The sequence below is a fragment of the Eubalaena glacialis genome, chromosome X (genome assembly GCF_028564815.1).
Source record: "Eubalaena glacialis isolate mEubGla1 chromosome X, mEubGla1.1.hap2.+ XY, whole genome shotgun sequence".
Lineage (NCBI taxonomy): Eukaryota > Metazoa > Chordata > Mammalia > Artiodactyla > Balaenidae > Eubalaena > Eubalaena glacialis.
In genome coordinates, this window is record NC_083736.1 from 28,146,979 (window position 1) to 28,170,154 (window position 23,176).

The window sequence follows — 23,176 nt, forward strand, 5'->3', positions numbered from 1 at the left end:
AAAAAAAAAAGAAAAAATTTAATTGAGTACATAAACTTTAATGTTAAAGGGAAAGTGGTGCAAAACCTGAACTTGGTTATCTCTCTGTTAAGAGTACAAAGTTTTCTTATAATATTAATCTGCTTTTGATAACATATTGTAAAGTCCAGAACTTTCAAGTTCAAGTTGTTTTTTATTTATTTACTTGGCCTTGTTTTCTAGATACTGTTAGAGGAATCTGTCCCATATGGTGGCCACTAGAAATGCAGCCACTCTGAATTGAAATGTGCTCTAAGTGTAAAATATACACCATATTTGGAAGATTTAGTATGAAATAAAGAATGTAAAATAAAATACCTCACTAATTTTATATTGATTTCATAGTGAAATGTTATTTCACTTTTCTCTTTTACTTTGGCTAATAGAAAATTTTAAATTATGTACGTGGCTTCAACTGTACTTCTGTTGGACAGCACAGCCTTAGAAACTCAGTAGAGAGTAATTTCTTAAGGGAAAAAAAAGGTTGGCCTTTACTTATGAGAACTCTACATGGGTTAACACATGTGTTTGGACATTTTGCACAAACTTCAGACACACAAGTACAAACCATCTGCAGCTGCTGCCTGGGTGTCATGGATGTCCTCCTGTACTTTGGAGGTCACGCTAATTCTTCGGGCTTTCCTCTCAACTGTGCAGGTGTCTGATGAGTCTGCATGAGAAGAAGCAGAGCCAGGAAGAAGGGATCAAGCTGTTCATTAGAAGAGCGGACAGGCTCACGAGGACCTTTCACAGAACACACACAGTTGAGTATTTACTCTATTACCTCATGCTACCTTTCGTTCTCCCATGAAGGCAAGTGCCATATTTAATACTGCTTTTACAACCTATCCAGAGCAGTGGATAAGGTTGTATCCACTTTTTCCATCCTCTCTAATTACTTGGAATAAATGACTTTGAAAAATCAGAACCAACTCAAAGTAATACTATATACTATACTGATAATACATACTCCCCAATCTTTTCATAAATTCCAGTTACCTGTGTGTGCAAAAGCCCAGTAGACACTTCACAACATGGACTGCAGGCACACCAATTTCTTGCTAGAATACTGTTTCTATTAATTTATAGGTAGTTAGTAAGTAGTGTTTTGTATTAAGTAAAAACAAAAAAATGGCAGACTTCATATGATTTACCCTTAAGAACCAAAGAAAGATCTTATATTTTGTAATCAGTTCTGAGCCCATAAGCAGTCCTCTAGTACAACCTACCTTTGGAAATCAGTGCTCCACAATCCTAAGCATCGGGCTTAGGCATTTTAAACACTGTTATCAGAGTAAAACAAAAGCAGAGTGAACATCTTAGGCTCCAGAGAATAGAATAAGGTAAAGTTCTACTTCTTAGATCTGTTAACCACTTTTATAGCATCACATACCTCCTCCTCACTGACTCTTAAAACAACCCTGTACAGAAGCACCTCTCTGGATCTGAACAAGGTCAGGTGGCCAAGACAACCAGGACCAGTGCTCAAGTTGTACCACACCAAGGTCAGTGCTCTCGCCACTATGAGTTACCAATGTCAAGGTGGGGGGGGGGGGCGGGACGACGACGACTTTCTGAATCAGCTGAGGGAGCTTATTACACACACACTTGCATTGCTTAACTACAAAGTCTAGTCCAAAAAGATTTCTCAGTCTCCCTTTCTGTCTTTCCTTCTTTCTCTCTAATTATCACACTTATTATTCAGATAAACATCTATATTCCACTTGGATATTCTAGGTCTTCTGCATTTCCATATGAATTTCAGAATCAGCTTATTAATTTCTACCAAAAAAAGAAAAAAACAGTTAAATCTGGTATTGCATCAATATGAAAAGAATAGGTACCTTAATAAAATTGATTTAATAACAGACATGGTTTATTACTATTTAGGTCTTCTTTGGCAGTGTTTTATAATATTCAATGTACATATCTGGTTAAATTTATTAGTAAGTGTCATTTTTTGGATGGTATTGTAATTATCCTTTTATTTCCACTTTCCAATTGTTGGCTAATATGGTTTTTGGCTCCTGACTGTATATCCCAAAACCTTGTTAAATTCACTTATTAGTGCTAACAGTTGTTTTTTGGTATCCTTAGATTTTCTTTGCAAATAATCATGTCATCTGAATTTTATCAGATGTTTTTCAGTTATCTAATGAAATGATCATATGCTTTTTCTCCTTTACTTTCTTCATATTGCATTCCTGAGGCTAAACCCAATTTGGTCATGATGTATTATCTATCTTTTTTTTATATAGTGAATACTTTGTTATGAGGGTTATTGATCTGTAACTTTGTTTTCTTTCAGGGAGGTAGGTAATGTCTATCAGGTTTTAGAATCAGGGTCCTGCTGGCTACATAAAGAAAATCGGAAGCTTTCCTTCCTCCTCTATTTTCTCAGAGTTTGTATGATTGGCATTATCTCTTCCTTAAATATTTGATAGAATTCACCCACTGGTGCAACCATCTGGGTCTAAAGTTTTCTTTCTGGGAAAACTTTTGATAATGGATTCAATTTCTTTAATTACATATATAACTAGTTATATTTCCCTTTTCTTCATCTTGTTCTCAGTAGTGGTAGGATACGTTTTTCAAGGAATGTGTCCATTTCATCTATGGTGTTGAGTTTATTGGCATAAAGATGTTCATGCATTCCCTTATTTTAACAGAGAGAGAATCATCTTTCATTGCTGATTTTGGTAATCTGTTATTCTTCTTCTAGATCAGTCAACCTGAGAGTTTACTGATTTTTTTGTTTATCCTTCAAAGATCAAAGTTTTGGCTTTGATGCCTTTCTCTGTTATTTGTATTTTCTGTCTGTCTCATTCATTGATGTTTCTTATATTTTCTTTCTTTCACTTACCTTGTTCTTTTCTATATTCTTAGGGTAGAATTTTATGTCACTGACATTAGATCTCCTTGTCTTATATGAGCATTTAAGGCTATAAATTTCCTTCTAAGCACTACTTTAACTGTTGTAAAGAAAAGAATTTGGCCTTGCTCAAAGAAAGCTCTAGCTTTGTCCCCAGCTCCTGGAAGATAACCTCTAAAATCTTGCAATTTCTCAAGAGACAGGAGTGTCCTTGTTAATTATGGTGGGCCCTTCAGACCATAGAGTTTATGCTAATAAGGTGGCTCACAGTGGACATATCCCTTAAACAGGGTGATTCCTCCCACAGCCCTTGAATCAATTAACTGGATTACCACTAGGTAATGCCTCCTTAGTAGATACAAATCTGGTACTTGGTAGTCATCCACTAAGATTCTTCTTTGCACCATTTTTAGACAGCAGTAGGCTATTTTAAATGCAGAGCAGTCAAAACATCCATAGTATTGGCTTGGCCGAACAGTTCGTTCAGGTTTTTCTGTAACATCTTATAGAAAAGCCTGAACGAACTGTTTGGCCAACCCAACAGTATTAAACAATAAAAAGAACACGTACTGCATTGCCACCTATAAATGAAATACTTAAAACACTCTGTACTGAGTGTTGAACACAAAGCTGTTCAACCAAACTTAGGTTAGGTAACATTATTTGTGTAGAATTTTAAATTCTCTGATTAATCAGTTTGATGTGATGATTTTAAAATGTTACACCCTTAGGTAACTTTTTTTTAAGTAAGGCCTTCTCCAATATTGTATGTCCTCATGATCAACCTACCTTGAGTTCTTTAAACCAAAGAGGATTAAGATATGAAATGCATACTTCACCTCAGTCTTGAGAATTATAAGAATGGAGAAGAAAAAGATTAAACTCAAAAGAAAAGATTTGATATCTTTAATACTACACAGAAATGATTTAATAACTAACTAACTATGCAAAAGTGATTCCTCCAAATCTTGGTGATGTAGGATTTACTTTGTCCTTGATGAGAAAACACCTAGTCCCAATCTAATTGTTATGCCTGCCTGTTGAGTACACAAGGATTCTTTTGTGGCCTGTCAATTAAATAATCGTAGATCTACTGCAGATCAAACTTCCCATTCTAAAATAAGACCTTTAAAATTCCCATTACACTGTAAGAATTATCTTTTAGGACTATAGTTTTTATAATGCTGAGTAAATTTATAATGTTAACTATATTATATACAGTTTCAACTTATTCTGGGGGAAGGGAGACAACATAGCAGAGTAGAAGGACTTGAGCTCACCTGCTCTCACCAAGACACCAAAATCACAACAAACTGCTGAACAACAATCAACAAAAAACAAACACTGGAACCTACCGAAAAAGATATTCTACATCCAAAGGCAAAGAAGAAGCCACAAAGAGATGGTAGGAGGGGCACTTTCACCATATAATCAAATCCCATACCCACCAGGTGGGAGACCCACAAACTGAAAAATAATTATATGGCAGAGGTTCTCCCAAAGGAATGAGGGAATGTAAATTGGTATAGCCACTGTGGAAAACAGTAAGATTTCTCCAAAAACTAAAAATAGAGCTACCCTATGATCCAGCAATCCCACTCCTGGGCATATATCTGGAGAAAACCATACTTCAAAAAGATACATGTACCCCAATGTCCATTGCAGCACTATTTACAATAGCCAGGTCATGGAAGCAACCTAAATGCCCATCAACAGACGAATGGATAAAGAAGATGTGGTACATATATACAATGGACTATTGCTCAGCCATTAAAAAGAATGAAATAATGCCATTTGCAGCAACATGGATGGACCCAGAGATGATCATACTAAGCAAAGTAAGTCTGAGAAAGACAAATATCACTTATATGTGGATTCTCAAAAAAGGGTACAAGTTCACGTATCTACAAAATAGAAATAGAGTTATAGATAGATGTAGAAAACAAACTTATGGTTACCAGGGGTAAGGGGGGGAGGGATAAATTGGGAGACTGACATAGACACACTACTGTATATAAAATAGATAACTAATAAGGACCTACTATATAGCACAGGGAACTCTACTCAATATTCTGTAATGGCCTATATGGGAAAGTGGCAAAGAATCTAAAAACGAGTGGATACATGTATGTATAACTGATTCACTTCGCTATACACCTGAAACTAACACAACATTGTAATCAACCATACTCCAATAAAAATTAAAAAACAAAACTCATGGGGATCGGAAACCAAAAATCTACAACAGATACACAAAAGAGAAAAAGCAATCCAAACACAACACTATAAAGATAGTCATCAAATCACAAGAGAACAAAAGAGGAAGAAAAAAGACGTACAAAAAAATCCAAAACAATTAGTAAAATGGCAATAAGCACATACATATCTATAATTACCTTAAACGTAAAAGGACTGAATGCTCCAACAAGGAGACATTGAATGGATACAAAAACAAGTCCCATGTATATGCTGTCTATAAGAGACCCAATTCAGATCTAGGAACACAAACAGACTGAAAGTGACAGGATGGGAAAAGGTATTCCATGCAAATGGAAATCAAAAGAGCTGGAGTAGCAATTCTCATATCAGACAAAATAGCCTTTACAATAAAGACTGTTACAAGAGACAAAGAAAGACACTACATAATGATCAAGGGATCAATCCCAGAAGAAAATCTAACAATTGTAAATATCTATGCACCCAACACAGGAGCACCTCAATAAGGCAAATGCTAACAGCCTTCAAAGGAGAAATTAACAGTAACACAATGATAGTGGCAGACTTCAACACCCCACCTACATCAATGGACAGATCCACACAGAAAATCAATAAGAAAACACAGGCCTTAAAATGACATATTAGACCAGATGCACTTAATTGATATTTATAGAGCATTCCATCCAAAAGCAGCAGAATACACATTCTTCTCAAGTGCGCATGGAACATTCTCCAGGATTGATCACATGCTGGGCACAAAGTGAGCCTCAGTAAATTTAAGAACATTGAAATGATATCAGCATCTTTTCCAACCACAACACTATGAGATTAGAAATCAACTACAAGAAAAAAACACAAACACGTGGAGGCTAAACAACATAGTACTAAACCACCAGTGGATCACTGAAGAAATCACAAAATGCCTAGGGACAAATGAAAAAAAAAGCACGACGATCTAAAACATATGGACGCAGCAAAAGCAGTTCTAAGAGGGAAGTTTATAGCAATACAATCTTACCTCAGGAAACAAGAAAAATCTCAAATAAACAACCTAACCTTACACCTAAATTAACTTGGAAGAGAACAAACAAAACCTAAAATTAGTAGAGAAAGAAATAATAAAGATCAGAGCAGAAATAAATGAAATAGAGACAAAGAAAAAAATAGAAAAGATCAATGAAACTGAAAGCTGGTTCTTGGAAAAGATAAGCAAAATTGATAAACCTTTAGCCAGACTCATCAAGATAAAGAGGGAGAGGGCTCAAGTCAATAAAACTAGAAATGAAAAAGGAGAAGTTACAATGGACACCACAGAAATACAAAGGATCATAAGAGACTACTACAAGCAAGTCTATGCCAAAAATATGGACATCCTAGAAGAAATGGACAAATTCTTAGAAAGGTACAATCTCCTAAGACTGAACCAGGAAGAATTAGAAAATATGAACAGACCAATCACAAACACTGAAATTGAAACTGTGATTTTAAAACTCCCAGCAAACAGTCCAGGAGCACATGACATCACAGGCAAATTCTATCAAACATTTAGAGAAGAGCTAACACCCATCCTTCTCAAACTGTTCCAAAAAATTGCTGAGGAAGGAACACTCCCAAACTCATTCTATGAGGCCACCATCACCCTGATACCAAAACCAGAGAAAGATACTACAAAAAAAGAAAATTACACACCAATATCACTGATGAATATAGATGCAAAAGTCCTCAACAAAATACTAGCAAACAGAACCCCAACAACACATTAAAAGGATCATACACCATGATCAACTGGGATTTATCCTAGGGATGCAAGGATTCTTCAATATCTACAAATCAATCAGTGTGATACATAACATTAACATACTGAAGAATAAAAACCATATGATCATCACAATAGATGCAAAAAAAGCTTTTGACAAAATTCAACACCCATGTATGATAAAAACTCTCCAGAAAGTGGGCATAGAGGAAACCTGCCTCAACATAACAAAGGCCATATATGGCAAACCCACAGCAAACATCATTCTCAGTGGTGAAAAACTGAAAGCATTTCCTCTAAGATCAGGAACAAGACAAGGATGTCCACTCTCGCCACTTTTATTCAACATAGTTTTGGAAGTCCTAGCCACAGCAATCAGAGAAGAAAAAGAAATAAAAGGAATACAAATTGGAAAAGAACAAGTAAAACTGTCACTGTTTACAGACAACATCATACTATACGTAGAAAATCCTAAAGATGCCACAAAACTATTAAGAGCTCATCAATGAATTTGGTGAAGTTGCAGCGTACAAAATTAATACACAGAAATCTGTTGCATTCCTATACATGAACAATGAAAGATCAGAAAGAGAAATTAAGGAAACAATCTCATTTACCATTGCATCAAAAAGAAGAAAATACCTAGGAATAAACCTACCAAAGGAGGCCAAAGACCTATACTCTGAAAACCATAGGACACTAGTGAATGAAATCGGAGATGACACAGAAAGATGGAAAGACAGACCGTGTTCTTGGATTTGAAGATTCAATACTGTTATAAATGACCACACTACCCAAGGCAATCTACAGATTCAATGCAATCCCTATCAAATTACCAATGACACTTTTCACAGAATTAGAACAACAAATTTTGAAATTTGTATGGAGACACAAAAGACCCTGAATAACCAAAGCAATCCTGAGAAAGAAAAACGGAGCTAGAGGAATCAGGCTCCCTGACTTCAGACTATACTACAAACCTACAGTAATCAAGACAGTCTGGTACTGGCACAAAAACAGAAATATACATCAATGGAACAGAATAGAAAGCCCAGAGAAACTCACACACCTATGGTCACCTAATCTATGACAAAGCAGATAAGAATATACAGTGGAGGAAAGACAGTCTCTTCAATAAGTGGTGCTGGGAAAACTGGACAGCTACACGTAAAAGAATGAAATTAGAACATTCTCTAACACCATACAGAAAAAGAAACTCAAAATGGATCAAAGACCTAAATGTAACCAGATACTATAAACCTCTTAGAAGAAAAACATAGGCAAAATACTCTTCGACATAAATCGCAGCAGTATGTTTTTGGATCCACCTCCCAGAGTAATGAAAATAAAAACAAACAAAAAAAACCCCCAATGGAATCGAATTCAACTTAAAAGCATTTGCACAGCAAAGGAAACCATAAACAAAACAAAAAGTCAACCCCCAGAATGGGAGAAAATATTTGCAAATGATGCGATCGACAAGGGATTAGTCTTCAAAATATACAAACAGCTCATGCAGCTCAATATCAAAAAACAAACAACCCAATCATAAAATGGGCAGACCGAAATAGACATTTCTCCAAAGAAGACATACAGATGGCCAAGAGGCACATGAAAAGATGCTCAACATCAGTGATTATTAGAGAAATGCAAGTCAAAACTACAATGAGATATCATCTCACACCAGTCAGAATGGCCATCATGAAAAAGCCTACAAACAATAAACGCTGGACAGGATGTGGAGAAAAGGGAACCCTCCTACACTGTTGGTGGGAATGTCAATTGGTACAACCACTGTGGAGAACAGTATGAGGTTCCTTTAAAAACTAAAAATAGAACTACCATATGTTCCAGCAATCCCACTCCTGGGCATATATCTGGAGAAAACCATACTTTGAAAAGGTACATGCACCCCAATGTTCATCGCAGCACTATTTACAATAGCCAAGACATGGAAGCAACGTAAATGCCCATCGACAGAGGAATGGATAAAGAAGGTATGGATGATGTGGCACATATATATATACAATGGAATATTACTCAGCCATAAAAAAGAATGAAACAATCCCATTTGCAGCAACATGGATGGACCCAGAGATTATCATACTAAGTGAAGTAAGTCAGACAGAAAAAGACAAATATATGGTATCACTTACATGTGGAATCTTAAAAAAATAATACAAATGAACTTATTCACAAAATAGAAACAGACTCACAGACTTCAAAAACAAACTTACAGTTACCAAAGGGGAAAGATGGTGGGGGAGGAATAATTTAGGAGCTTGGGATTAACGTATACACGACTATATATAAAACAGATACTCAACAAGGACCTACTTATAGCACAGGGAACTCTACTCAATATTCTGTAATAACCTACATGGGAAAAGAATCTGAAAAAAGAATGGGTATACGTATATCATAACAGAACCAAATTCACTGTACACCTGAAACTAACATAACAGTGTAAATCACCTATACAAAATAACAATTTTTTCAAGTTACTTTTTAAAAAATAAATTGTATATCGTATTTTAGTTACCTTTGACCTCTAGGAGTTATTAATTTTAGTACTTTTTAGAAATTAAGGTTTCGGGACATTTCATTATTGCCACAGTAACATCAACAGGGTAACTTTTAAAATGCTATCTCTAATGGAAATTTCTTCAGCTTTTTAGGTGAACTGCCAAGGAATTTTCATATTCATTTCTATGACGTCTGTGACATTTCCCTACTTACCTTTTTTAGGTGGCTTGGGTGGTACAACTGGACCAGGTTCTATGTTGTCATAAAAATTATTCATAGCTTTTGGATCAAAGTTACCTATAAAGAAAATAAAATCAGCAGGCATTTAGGACTCTTTCTCCTGTTATTTGAATTTTTTGTTGAAAATATGGAAATAAAACATGTAAAAAGGGGAAGTGTTTTTCCAGGGTTTCAAAACTCATTATACTATCCTACCCTTCTCCCACTGAAATTGTTTTACCATTTTGAGAAAATACCCAAGCAAACTACCACTTCAGTTTCTTTCTACAATGTATCACCTAAAGGAACATTTTTCTAACTATAAAGCTCATCTCTTTACACAGGATTAAGTATGTGGCGCACATAGGGAGGTAAATGAAGAAGAGAAATGAAAGGATGACTGAACTGTTTTCTCTGTTTGTTTTGATTTTAATGAACAAAACCATGAGAAAGCTCACGTTTATGTCTTTCATATTAACCTTAAAATTTTATCCATTATAAATTCAAGTATGGAAGAAGCTAAACATAAATTTACAAAGATTAATCAAGTTGTTATGATATCAGCAGCTCAGGGATTCCTATCTTCAAGAAAAGGAGTATCTTAAATGTTGCCTACAGACTTATCAATAATAAAAGATGATATGCTGCCAATTTCAGAATAACAGATAGAACAATCTCACCTCTCTCAAAATGTTCACTCCCTGATACAGTGTCTGTTTCAGCCCCTTCTCCTGACATGACTCCTGCAAGGTCAGTTTTGATCCAATGCCAAGTTTGGGTCCTACGTTCACATCTGTGAACCCATCATTGCAATCTGCCAGTTCTGCATAATTCCAGTTAAGCTTTTAAACTGTATACATGTTTATTTACAGAGGATGATATGTGGTACTGATAGTTCAAATATATTGGATCTCTTGATTTCTAGAACTAATTTTCTCCCTCAACAAAAGTTTTCCTCACCAAAACCAACAACGAAGCTGCTTTTCATCAACTCGCGCACTGATCTGTATCTAATCTAAATGCCCTGCCCCCCAAAATGTCTAGATTCCTTCTCTGGCTTAAAAATTTAGGCTGAAAACTCAGTATAAAATTTTTCCAGAGGATGGAGGAGTAGAATTTAGTATAAAATGGATATATTTGGACCCCTTATGAAGGGAGATTTAGAACTGCTTAAGCACCAAAAAGAGCTCTTTATTGCCCAACAGAGACCAAAAACACAGGTCCTCGTTTATAAAACCTCAATAACGAACAGTTTTCCTTGCAGGTACTATACACAAATGTTTTAATCCATTTAGATATGCTATTTTTAAATAATTTTCTGAAAATAATTCCTATGATGGCTCATGAAAGCCACAATGCTATTTAATTTATTAATTAGATCTTTTTATGCTTTAAGATGCTGCATATGTATTTCTTCAATTACTTAAGTTACAGCTGATGATCTAATTTCTAGATCCCATAAGGCTTACTAAAAATATCCTAACTAAATGTTTTAGTGTTTCTTGTTTAGCTTCAAAGAACACATTAAGCAAAAAAATTGATGCAACCTTCTAATATACTAGCAATAGTTTGTCTAACCCCCACACAGTAGTTCTTTCATTGCTTAAAGCTACTAGGCTGTAGAGTCCCCTAGGCTTCTGAAAATAACTTCAAGGGTACCCAAACAGATTGCTCAACTTTCACATGGAAATGTGCTTCTGTCTATTGTTCACAGAGTTCCGTATCTTTTTGGTTCCCCCGCTTCTACTGTATAATCTTGCCTTAAAATGGCAACGGGGTACTTTACAGTAGAAGCTCTCTTAGCTGCCATAATTAAGAACAGTAAGTGGCGGTGGGGGAGGGGTGGCTGACTAAAACGGAATTCTTAAGAAAAATTACACGCCAACTTTATTATTTATTTATTTAATTTATTTTTGGCTGCGTTGGGTCAGTTGCTGTGCACGGGCATTTTTCTAGTTGCGGCGAGCGGGGGCTACTCTTCCTTGCAGTGCGCGGGCTTCTCATTGCGGGGGCTTCTCTTGTTGCAGAGCATGGGCTCTAGAGTGCAGGCTCAGTAGTTGTGGCGCACGGGCTTAGTTGCTCCGTGGCATGTGGGATCTTCCTGGACCAGGGTTCGAACCCGTGTCCCCTGCATTGGCAGGCGGATTCTTAACCGCTGTGCCACCAGGGAAGCCCAGGCCAACTTTAATGTAACAAAACATATAAACATAGCAATATTTTAATGTTGGACCAAGACCTTTTCTTTATGTATCTGTTGACCAGACTTCTATATTGTCTTTCTTACATTAACTACACCCATCATGATGATCTAAAGTGGGGGTGGGCAAACTTTTTCTGTAAAGGGCCAGATAATAAAAGTTTTAGGCTTTGTGGACCTGTAATACAGTTGTAAGCCCTCAACTGCTGTTGAAACACAAAAGCAGCCCCAGACAATATGCAGACAAATGGGTCTGGCTATGTTCCACTAAAACTATTTACAGAAACAGAGAGCAGGCTAGTTTGCTGCACCCTGATCTATAATTCCCTGTTTTGATTTTAGAATGGAGCAAAAAAGATACTTTAAGAACATTTAATTTGAGAATAGAATCCTCTTAGATTTTTGATTTACCTCTGCAACCCTTTTCAGTTGTTTTCAACCATATCTAATTCACAGTCCCTATTTTTTTTTTTTAAGTGTTTGCCTTTGAGTCTTTAAAAAGCAGTTGCCTATGGCTTTTATAGAAAGAGCAGCTTCTCCTGCATTCATGTCAGTTTTGAAAACATTATGCCAGTTACAATACTTCTGTAATTTAAACGGGTTTAAAAACAGGCACAACTGACTCTTGGTAAGCAGACAATTCAGCTGATGCGAGCAATAGTACAGAGACATGCCAGAATGCAGCCTCCTGGCTGTGTATTATTTTACAGAGGAAAATGAAGAATATCTCTAACCTGGCGAGTTGGGTAAATCAAAGTCAATTAAGAGAGCTTCTACTGTAGTACACTTCTATAAGAGAGCCAAAAAAAACCCAAAAACAAAATATCTAAGATAGAGTTGAATGTTTTCATGTAACAGATAACATAAAAAACCGCATATGAAATTTATTTTTAAAGTGAGAAATCTGATGTTCTGATTTGGGATCCCTATTTTTACAGATATCTTAGATTACTATCACATAATATAAATCTACTCAGTTTTAGAATTAAACCCTAGCAATTTATAAAATATTCACAGTAAATGACTAAAAGAGGATAAATACAGAGTAACAACATAAAACAGTCTAAATGGTAAGAACTTAATGATGAAGTTGCCAAAGTAATACTATTTTTTGATCACCCAAATCCGATCTATGACCATGGAGTAAGGGATCTCTTTACCAGGACTGTGATCTTTTAAGAGAGAGTTTTTATCCATTATTTCTGTAAAACCAAAATGATAGCTATTTAAGCAGCTTAAAACACCACACTATTACTTATGGTTTACCAAATAATCAAGTCTATACCTCTAGATTGAAGGAGGTCAACTTCTTTCAGTGTACAGTCAACATTTATCTGGAGTTGTCTGTTCATGCTTCTCAATCTTGTCATTTCCTCAGGCTAGTAAGAAAGGACCCAAAATAGCAATTGTGGGAAAGTCATTATCAAGCCCAACATTTAAGAACTGCTATTCGCGTTAATCGTTCTGATTGGTTATTACCAAGAAAATGGCCCTAATCCATTAGAGGGCATGTTTAAGACGTCCTGTATGTTTTTCAAGGAATAGTCAGGTAAAGTGGTGACATCGATATGGCCACATATAAACAAAATCTGCATATAATGTGGCGGGGCTATAATACTACACTATGTTCTCTCATACAAATACTACCATATTTTAATCACAAAGCATTGAGAATATTTTATTTCTACGTTTTCATGGTAAGGGAAACTAAGAATCAACCTTTTAAACAAGCAATGTCCACGATTTTAGTCTCGTCAAGGCTGGTAAAAATTACAACAGTACTAATTTTAATTAATGCTTATTAACTGTCAGGCACTATGTTCACCAGAATTCTCTCATTCTTTCCTCAAAACAATCTTCCCAGGTAAGTACTGATATCACCCCCAATTTATACATGAGAAAGCTGAGGCACAAAGAAGTTATATACTTTTCCCAAGGTTATAAGAAACATAATTGATAAAGCCAGGATTTATATAGAGGTCTTCTATATAAACTTACATAGAAATCTTTTTGTCTTTTTTTCTAGATCAAAGGAAGCTATTAACCTAGTACATGAAAATTTCAGAAACAAATGGATTCCATTCTTCCTCCAACTCTGTTTCCTTCTGCCTTGACCTTTCCAGCCCAGCCTACTCCCTAGGTCTTTCAGGGGCATACATGAGACTCTGAAATGTGAAGAGAGCCCTATTTTTCAGTTAAATAAAGCTTTTTGGAAGCCGCTACTTCCCTTGAGATTCTGAATTTCCTTACTATTTACATATATGTACAGTAAAAAATAGAGTTTAGACTCCAGAGGCATGGGTACTGAATCTTTCAGCACAGCACAGCTATGAACCCAGTTACTCAGGTGATTTCAACTACATGAAGTAAAAGATAAATATCTGCTATGATAGGAAGACAATAAAATCCTATTCTGTTAAAAACATGTTGTTTTGCTAAAAACTAAATACAAAAGTGAAGAAAAATAAGCAAAATGGATTATTTTAATTACCAATAATGCAAGATATTATGCTGTTAGGACATGTTATCAGAATAACTGGGAATGCCCATTAAATTAGCAGGTGTCAAAAGTTTTTAAAATGATATAACAGGCAGAATATAATAAGAGCTACAATCCCTTAGAATGCTAGGGGAACAAAAAAGTCATTGAGAAATATTTATTAGGGATTGCTTTTCTTTTCTCCTTCCTAGGGGCAAACCATGTGATGTTAACATGCAAAATGCTTACACCTTGTAATTAAATATTAAAAGTTTAAAACACATCTGAGCATTTATATTAAAGATAAAGCACTTGGTCAAGGGTTTCAAAGAGTGATGCTGTCTTCCTAGGAGTATGTGAAAGAACCTATTCTTTTCTTTGTAGAATCACTGGGAAAGTCAAGTACCTAAAGGAGCAAATCCTTCCTATGTATTTGCGGGGGGAAGGGAATGTTTCAGCCACAGCGGTCCTGAATAGTGAAGGTCTGTAACTAAGTATGGAAATATTATAATACACTTTATACTCAAGAGGCTATTATACATGTGCTTATAACAACAAAAAAACTCTCGTCAACACGCTCATTTCCAAAGACAGTAGAACCACTGGAACTCACTAAAACTAAGAGTTTATCTGTAAGATTCCTATGTCCATCTTCATAGCTTCTGATTGAGGGGAAAAAAGCTGTTTCTGAAACATTACTACCATTTGTCCAAAAGTATACTGTATTTTCATGGGGGAGGGGGTTTCAAGATTGGTTGTGTGTAATTTAGACTTGTTTGTAAAGTACCAAGATGTTTTATATCTGACATTTCCAAGTAAAAAATTCTAAGCTTTTTTCCAAAAGGTGGCAGAAATACCTTGAGTCACCTGTTCCATCAGTTTAAGAAGTTGTCTCAAAGAGACCAAGGTCGAAGACCACTAATGTTCTTTCATGGTTTGGCCCCAATTACGCATCTGGGATTGTGGGTTGGTCCAAAAACCCAATTAATCAGGACAAGATGAATGAAGGGGAAAAACTTGTGGGAGGGAGTAATTGGAAGCTCTCCGATTATTAAAATCTTATTTTTCCTTCAAGGTATAACTTAAATTTCCCCCTTCTCCATGAAAGTGTCCCATCTTTGAACGCTACTAGCAAAAACTAACATTTCTATCTCAGAACTCTGAAAGTACTTAATATCACTACCATTTAGTTGGCCAGCACTTCTGATTTACTGTCTTACATTATCTTTTCTCTCTCTCTCTCTCTCTCACACACACACACACACACACACGTACAGGTTCATAGACAGATATACGTATGTCTTTTCACATACAGATGTTGTTAAGAGATGACATCTCCCACAGCATTTAATACAATGCTTTGCAAAAAGGAGACTGAGAAAAATGATGGCCGTTATGCATCCTTCACTTCTGCCCTCCTTGGAAAGGTTATTTCACTGCTCCTCTAAGCATCTGCAACTGCACATATAGCTGGTCACAAACCTGCATTTCAGTTTCATGAGGCACACAGGTTTCTAACCAATTTTTTAATACACTACTTGGTAAGAAATTAGTTTGAAACGTAAAGGAGGCAATATGTGCTTAGCAGCAAAAAAGTTAATTCTCTTGTATAATCCTACACGAGTGGGACAATGATAGTGATACCCATTTACTGAGCACCCACTTCACACCAGGCACTTTACATATACTGCCTCTTTATCTTGACAATAATATTAAAATATACCTCTTATGATTCCCTTTTATAGATAGGGAAAATCAGATACAGAGAAGTTAGAACCAGTGAGTAAGGAGTTATTCTGGCTCCAGAGCCTATGTAGGCACCCTTTCAACTACATCATGGTGCCACGAATGAGCCTCTATGAACAAAAAGGGAATTATGACTAAATGCTTTATTTCTTAATTAATTTCCTACATAATATATACCCTTGTTACACATGTTCCTAAAGTTAAAAGGAAATCAAATTTTTTCAAAATATTTCAGATTTGTGTTATGTATATACATACCTAAAGCAGATTTCTCCAGTATCCTGTAAACAACATTTACTGTTGGGCATTGTATAAATTGTTTAATACATTGTTTAATGTATATTATCTTACTTAATTCTAACAAAAATCCCATGAGATGGGTACTCCCCAGAAAACAAGCATAAAGGAAGTTGCTTATCCAAGGATATATGAGTGACACAGAAGGAGCAGAAAGAAGTAGGATTCAAATTCACACCTGCATTGAGAGCCCAGATCATAACCACCACGTATAACTGTTCTTCAGCCACGCATTCCTATTAGTCTTCTATTTTACTCTAGGTCTGGCAGTGGAAACACATGGGAATCACACGCTCAAATTTCTCACCTCTCAGATATTATCACCCACATGAGCCACTAATCTCTGAAGCTGGGTGATGGCTACACAGGAGTTCACTATACTATTCTGCTTATTTTATGTATGTTTGAAATTCTTTATAACAAAAAGTTAAAAATAAATTATAGCGTAGGGCAGCAGTTTGACTAACTTCCCTCTTTAAAAGAAGTCTCATCAATAAAAGCTCTCGTGTAAAATCTGTTTTGTTTTTTTTTTTAAGCACTGATCGTTGCGTTAGACAATTCTCTACTTCCAACAACAACAAAGAAATCAATAGGGCTTTAGCAGGGATTATTATACAGCGAGAAGTTGCTAAACAAAGTTTATATGGTTATTTTAGAGAAATGACTTCTATGCTAAGAAAATTTGTTTATACTCTACAAGTACCTAAAGGACTCCGAAGTGCCCACCCACCACTGGTGGATTCCCATTTGGGTTATGTTCTTCAATATCTCCCCCAATCAGAGGATATAATTAAGATTTCGAGTGGGGAAAAAAATGAGGCACAGATGTGATTTACATTAGTATCATCTTTCAGTTGAAGATAGCTTTGTAATTTTCCATGTGTCTTAAGTAATTAAAACCCTTCCTTCTCACTTCTGATATTGACTATACTTAGGTATTTAGTCAATATTAGAAAAAATTTCATTACATTATTAAATATGCCTTTTTCTCAATAGTTAACTTCTCAAAAACTTCCACTGGTTCCCCATTACCAGCAGAATACAGTTCAAACACCTCCACTATTCTACCTATGCACATTAACCTGTTAAGACATCAGAAATCTCAGCTTAAGTGAGGGAACTGTAAAGACTCCTTAAAGTCTGTCTTGACTTCAAGCCTTCATTACCTCATGCTCTTTTTCCCTTCTAAAATGCCTTCCCCTTTCCTCTATGCCTACATAGCAATACTGTACTGTTTAGTATTTTTAGGTTATGCTGTAATACTGATTTTCATACAGTTATTAAAGGAAAAAGGTGAGTTCTAATAACCTTATGAAAATCAGATGAAAGCTATAGACCTGCTTCCCATATAAACACACATATGAAACTCTGCATATAATTTCAGGGACTCACGGATCTCCTTTGAAGCCACGAACTTCAGTTAAAAACTTCTCTATGAGGGCATAGCTGCAGACATCCTGTCTGCAAGAGGCCTGACATATACACTAACTTCTCTAAACTTGTACACTCTGAGAAAGAGATTACCCTTAGTTAGAGACGGTAAGAACATGAGGAATGGCTCCATGAAAAAGTAGAGATTAAGCTGAGCCCTGAAGAACAGACAGCATTTATACACACAGAGCTTCAGAAGACCACTCCAGCAGGAGCATAATGTGAGAGAGCAAAGTGTATTGAGTACACACGGATAAACTAGCTGATGTATGAGTTCTCTCATTACCCGTGAGCAGACACAGCACTTACCATACTGTATTACAGTTATCTATTGATGGGTCTATTTCTCCCACTAGCAGGTATATACACTAAGCTCCTAGCATAGGACCACATTCATAAACTGTAAAAAAAAAAATGCTTGTTGAACGAACGAATGTTGAAAGATGAAATGATAGGTTGGATCACAGAAAGCTTGTGATGTCACAGGATTTTAGGACACTTGTTTCAAATTTTTCGGAATTTTTAAAGAACTTTAGAACTCACAAATATTAACCAACATGTTAAAAATATATTACCGAATCTTTTCATGAGAGCAGTTCCTGTTAGGACCGCTGTTAATACTATCATCTTAGTTTCTACAATTATTTACACTAACAAAATTGCTCTGCTTTAAAATATTCTATAGTCAACACTTTCCCAAAATGCATATTCATCTTGATCTAACTCATGTGCATTAATGTACTTAGAAAAATAACTTTTAAATGTTTGAAAAATATATATACAATATGCTTAAAAGAATAAATGAATACATGAGAACAATGTATAAGATATTTGGTCAAGGTGTACTTTTCATTTCTATTCAGACAGAAAGCAATTTACAGTGAATGAGATGCTTTACCTTGATTATAACTGTCAGTGTTTGAAAATAGTGATGAGTCTATGGAATTCACACAAGAAAAAAAAATAAAGCATCAAATTATTTTGATGAGAACAGAAGGCAGAAGTCCTTCATCCATTGTTTAAAAAACAGAAACAAAACCAAAACTGTGCCAGGAACAGAACCTAAAAGAAAAACAAACAGCCTGGACAGCCAACATGTCCACCTTCCTATCCATGCATCCTAATAGATCGTACTTACCGTTGGGATCGCAGTGGTGCAGCTGACCCTTCTGAGCCGTCTCTGCATCAGGTCATGCTCCATACTGTTAACTTCAGCCTTCAATTGCTCTAGCTCCTCTTTCTCAAGTTTCAATTGCTTTGCTAACCTCTCCATCCTTGCTCGCTGATGTAACAGCAAGGCTATAGCATTACAGATAAAGTCATTGCAGAAAGTAACATTGAACAAGTGACTGGGAAATTTCTATATGCATTGCTAACGTATGAAATACCTGTAAAGAACCCTGTCATTCAACTTCAGGTGACATTTACTCTCATGTCTTTCTAATGCTATTCTGCCTTCAAATCTGCTTTAATTTAGCTCTTGTAACTTCTGCCAAAATGACACCATCTATACATTCCTCTTGTTCTATTGTCCTTCATTTCCCCAAGATTCTCTTTAACTATACCTGTGTGCGTTTTAAACAGGCTCAAAACCAGGCATATTGAATTACAATCATAATTACTTCCCTTCTTATATACTGAAAGAATACTAAATTATCACATATCTTGAAACAAACTTTTAAAATACTCTATTCTCCTTATATTTAGTTAGGTCCACTGTGAACTAATCCAATAATGTTCTTCATTACCAATCCCACTTCTTATAAATATATATTACTTATAAATATTACACCCTTCAGGCCATCCTCTTAGAAAATATTCAAATTTTTCACCTTGATAAACTTTACTCCACCCTCTATGAATCTTTTTTTCCCACTCTGTATCAAATTTTTCACCTTGATAAACTTTACTCCACCCTCTATGAATCTTTTTTTCCCACTCTGTAGTTTGTATTTTTGACAATATTGATTTCACTTGTCTATATTTTTCTCCCAAAGAATGTTCTTCCTAAAAAAGAAGTCTTTTAGGTCACTGTTATCATGCCTATAATTTTATATTTTAAAGCAAAGTCTGTAGATGATTCTGAAGCACTAACCCTATTCTTAATAGCAATGCTAGTGCCCAATATTTAATAAACACTAAATATTTAATTAAAATTAAACAGCTAATATAAATTATTTTATTTTGAATAGGAGATTGCCACCTCACCGCAAAGATTAAATTTCAAAAAAGGGGTAAAATTACCTTGTGTATAGGCATAGTCATCTGATCCAGAACTAGAACTTCTCTGATATTTATGGCTTCCCTTTTCTCCCCCAGAGCCTGGTATCACTGAAATGGGCTGAATAGGTTCTGGGGCTGCAGAACGTTCTTCTTGGTCCACTAAATTTAAAAGATTTTCAGTTGTTGCTCGGCCTACAGTAATTTTAAAAACTGTAGTTGGGTTTGGTATCATCCGAGGAGACGGTGATGGAGCGCAAGAAGGTCCAGTTGGCTGTGTATATGTAATATACACAGGATTGACACTAAATGGAGGTTTTGGTTGACTGGATATCCCTCTTGAAGGAGAACTTGAAGGTGGCGTGGTGGCTGTGTACAGTGAGTGCTGATTCCGTGGAGATGGCTGATTACTGATAGGTGAAGGACTCCTATTAATTGCTGTCCCAGATCTCTGAGAGGGTTCGACTGTAATTTCTATCTTCTTCATGGATCCTTTGGGTAAGCTAGATGGTGTATATGGGAGATAGGCTACTGAATGACTTCCCTGTTTCTGATAGCTAGGAGGTCCTTGTTGATATGGATGGGGCGGAGTAGTTGAAGGACTAGGTGGCATAAAGACATGGGAACTAGGGTGGCCCAACTGGGATGGTTGTACTTGATGCTGTGGAGAGCTGAAGGGTGAAGGACATTGAGAAGGTGGTGGTGAATGGTAAGCAGGTTGAGGGATCTGCTGTTGTTTGGGAGAATACTGAGAAGGCTGATAGTTCTGTTGATGTGGATAAACAGGTAAAGGACGCTGGCTATAATGAGGCACTGGGCCCTGTGGTGAGGACTGCCATGGCGTACTCTGAGGAGTTTGTCTTCCTGATGAACTCTGAGATGTCTGTCTAATATAGATAGAACCAGGAGACCCATAAAGATTGCTTGGAATTTGTGGAAGAATTTGTAAAGCTCTTGGTACAGTCTGTCCAGAAGGGAGGTTCTGGGATACTGTAACAGTAATTGGATTTGTACTATACCGAGGTATGTGCATGTATGAAGGAGGTGGCGGTGGTGGTGGTGAAGGCCCTTGCATAGCAGATGGATTCATTCCTGTTTGAATGGACGATGGCTGTTGAGGTGGCTGTGAAGGAGGAGTAGCTGCACTTCTGTTCTGTTCATTCATAAAAAATGGATTGTAGTTGGGAGTAGCAGCGACAACAGCTGGAGCTGAGTGTGGTTCCTGAACTAAACATATCAGCTGTTTGCCTGCTGCATGCTGTGGATCAATATGTCCATCACTTGAGCTATGTACCAGTGTTCGACCACCGTTAAGTTGCACTCCATCTCCTGGGTGGTAGCTACTAGGAGAATGAATACCCAGGTTAATATGCAAAAGGCGATTTCTATTCATCCTGTTGTCATCTGGACTGTGGTATTCCATATATAAGTATTTGCTACTCTCCTGGGAAAGCGCTCGGCAACAGGCTTCAAGATTGTTGTTGTTCTAGGGGGAAGAAATGGTAAAAATAACATTGGCAAAATGGACAAACCCTAATAGTGGGAAGTCAAGCTTTGCCACAGAATTATGTAAATATAATTGTCATAGAATAAGTAGAGAACAGTATTTTAAACACAAAAAGCTTTATGGTCATCGACCCTGAAAAGGAGATCCCAAACAATCCATATTATTTTACAGACATTCAGCTCACATAACTAGTACTACCGCTACTGCTACTGCTACAGAAATGTAAAGTACCTACTAATGAACATTGTGACTCAACCCCAACTTTTCTGACTCCAAATCCAGGACTCATCTTACACTTGTTGCATCTCAACAAATTAAAATGCTGGGCTAATCTTGGATTCACCACACTTGCTGTAATATATAAGTATAAGTAATATCCATCATTAATATTTAAACTGACAAACATGAAAATAACCATGCATTAGTTTTCAAAAGGTAATGAAACCCCAAACAGAAAGAAGTTATAATAAAATTCCTAAAGACTCAAAACAACAAAAATTCTAAAGCAGCCTTTACTTTTCGTTTAACCAAAGTTAACCCTATCTAACTTCAACTGTCTGTTTCATTATGAAAGATTGTTAAAAAAAGATATCAGTATAAAAACAAAACCACTTTTTGAATTATGCTCCCATGACTTTGCCAAGTTATGGTAATTTAACACAAAACCAGGTCTTGACTGCCTTAATGAAATTCATTCACACTCCCACAGTCTCAAAAGTTTTTACCCGCTCAAACATAGCTTGGTAAACTTCCAAAATCTTTTAAAGATTTCAATTTTTTGAATTATATACACACACAATGATGGTAAACAGCAAACTGACATTTTAGATGTTCCAATTGACAGTAATCAAACTAATAAAAGGTTTCCTCTTTTGAAAATTTTAAGGTACTATAAGATAGTTTTCCATTAAAATACAGAATTCAGAACTATTTTATTGGCCTAAAACACAATTATTCATTGCCTTTGAGATAATCTATTGAAGTTTCTCAATTATCATGACCTTCTCCGTATTTCATAAATATATATACCAATATGCACATATACACATATTACTATATTCTAGGGAAAAGTACATTTTATATAAAAATGAAAGCAAACACTTCACTTCTGCTGAGAACCAAATAAAGCTAAATGTAAAACAGGACATCAAATGTTTTAATTTTAGAGCTGAGAGAACTCTTAGGGTTCCCATCTACTCCAACTCAGCTCATTTACAGATGAGCAAAGAGACGCCTGGGAAGTTACATGACTTGACAACAAGCGCTTAACTAGTTAACTGGAGAGCCAGTTCTAGATTCTTGGTCTTCTGACTCCCAGTGCTCTTTCTACTATAACACAGTAATTTCAAGGGACAGGATGTTAGGCCAAAAGTACATTACTATACTGAAACTTTAGGAAGTAAAAGAAAATTCAGTCAAGCAAACCTTTGTAAAATGAATTCTCAGAAATTCAAAGAATTGGCTTTATCAAAAACTCCACAATAACTTTTATCCTTCTCCTTATATAAAACTTTTTTTTTTTAAAGGTGTAGGCTTATTTATTTATTTATTTTTGGTTGTGTTGGGTCTTCGTTTCTGTGCGAGGGCCTTCTCCAGTCGCGGCGAGCGGGGGCCAGTCTTCATCGCGGTGCGCGGGCCTCTCACTGTCGCAGCCTCTCTTGTTGCGGAGCACAGGCTCCAGACGTGCAGGC

General features: G+C 36.1%; 1 protein-coding gene across 3 annotated transcripts in view; it reads right to left on the reverse strand.

The window, feature by feature from the left end:
- Positions 1-23,176, reverse strand: part of TAB3 (TGF-beta activated kinase 1 (MAP3K7) binding protein 3) — a 100,645-nt gene that overhangs the window by 3,766 nt on the left and 73,703 nt on the right. For all 3 annotated transcript variants that reach the window (XM_061178950.1, XM_061178951.1, XM_061178949.1), the window contains 5 exons: positions 20,003-21,464; positions 18,897-19,057; positions 13,091-13,184; positions 9,603-9,686; positions 587-688 (listed from right to left, as the gene is read on the reverse strand). In XM_061178950.1, the coding sequence (XP_061034933.1) occupies positions 587-688; positions 9,603-9,686; positions 13,091-13,184; positions 18,897-19,057; positions 20,003-21,464 (1,903 nt within the window). The remainder of the gene's footprint in view (positions 1-586; positions 689-9,602; positions 9,687-13,090; positions 13,185-18,896; positions 19,058-20,002; positions 21,465-23,176) is intronic.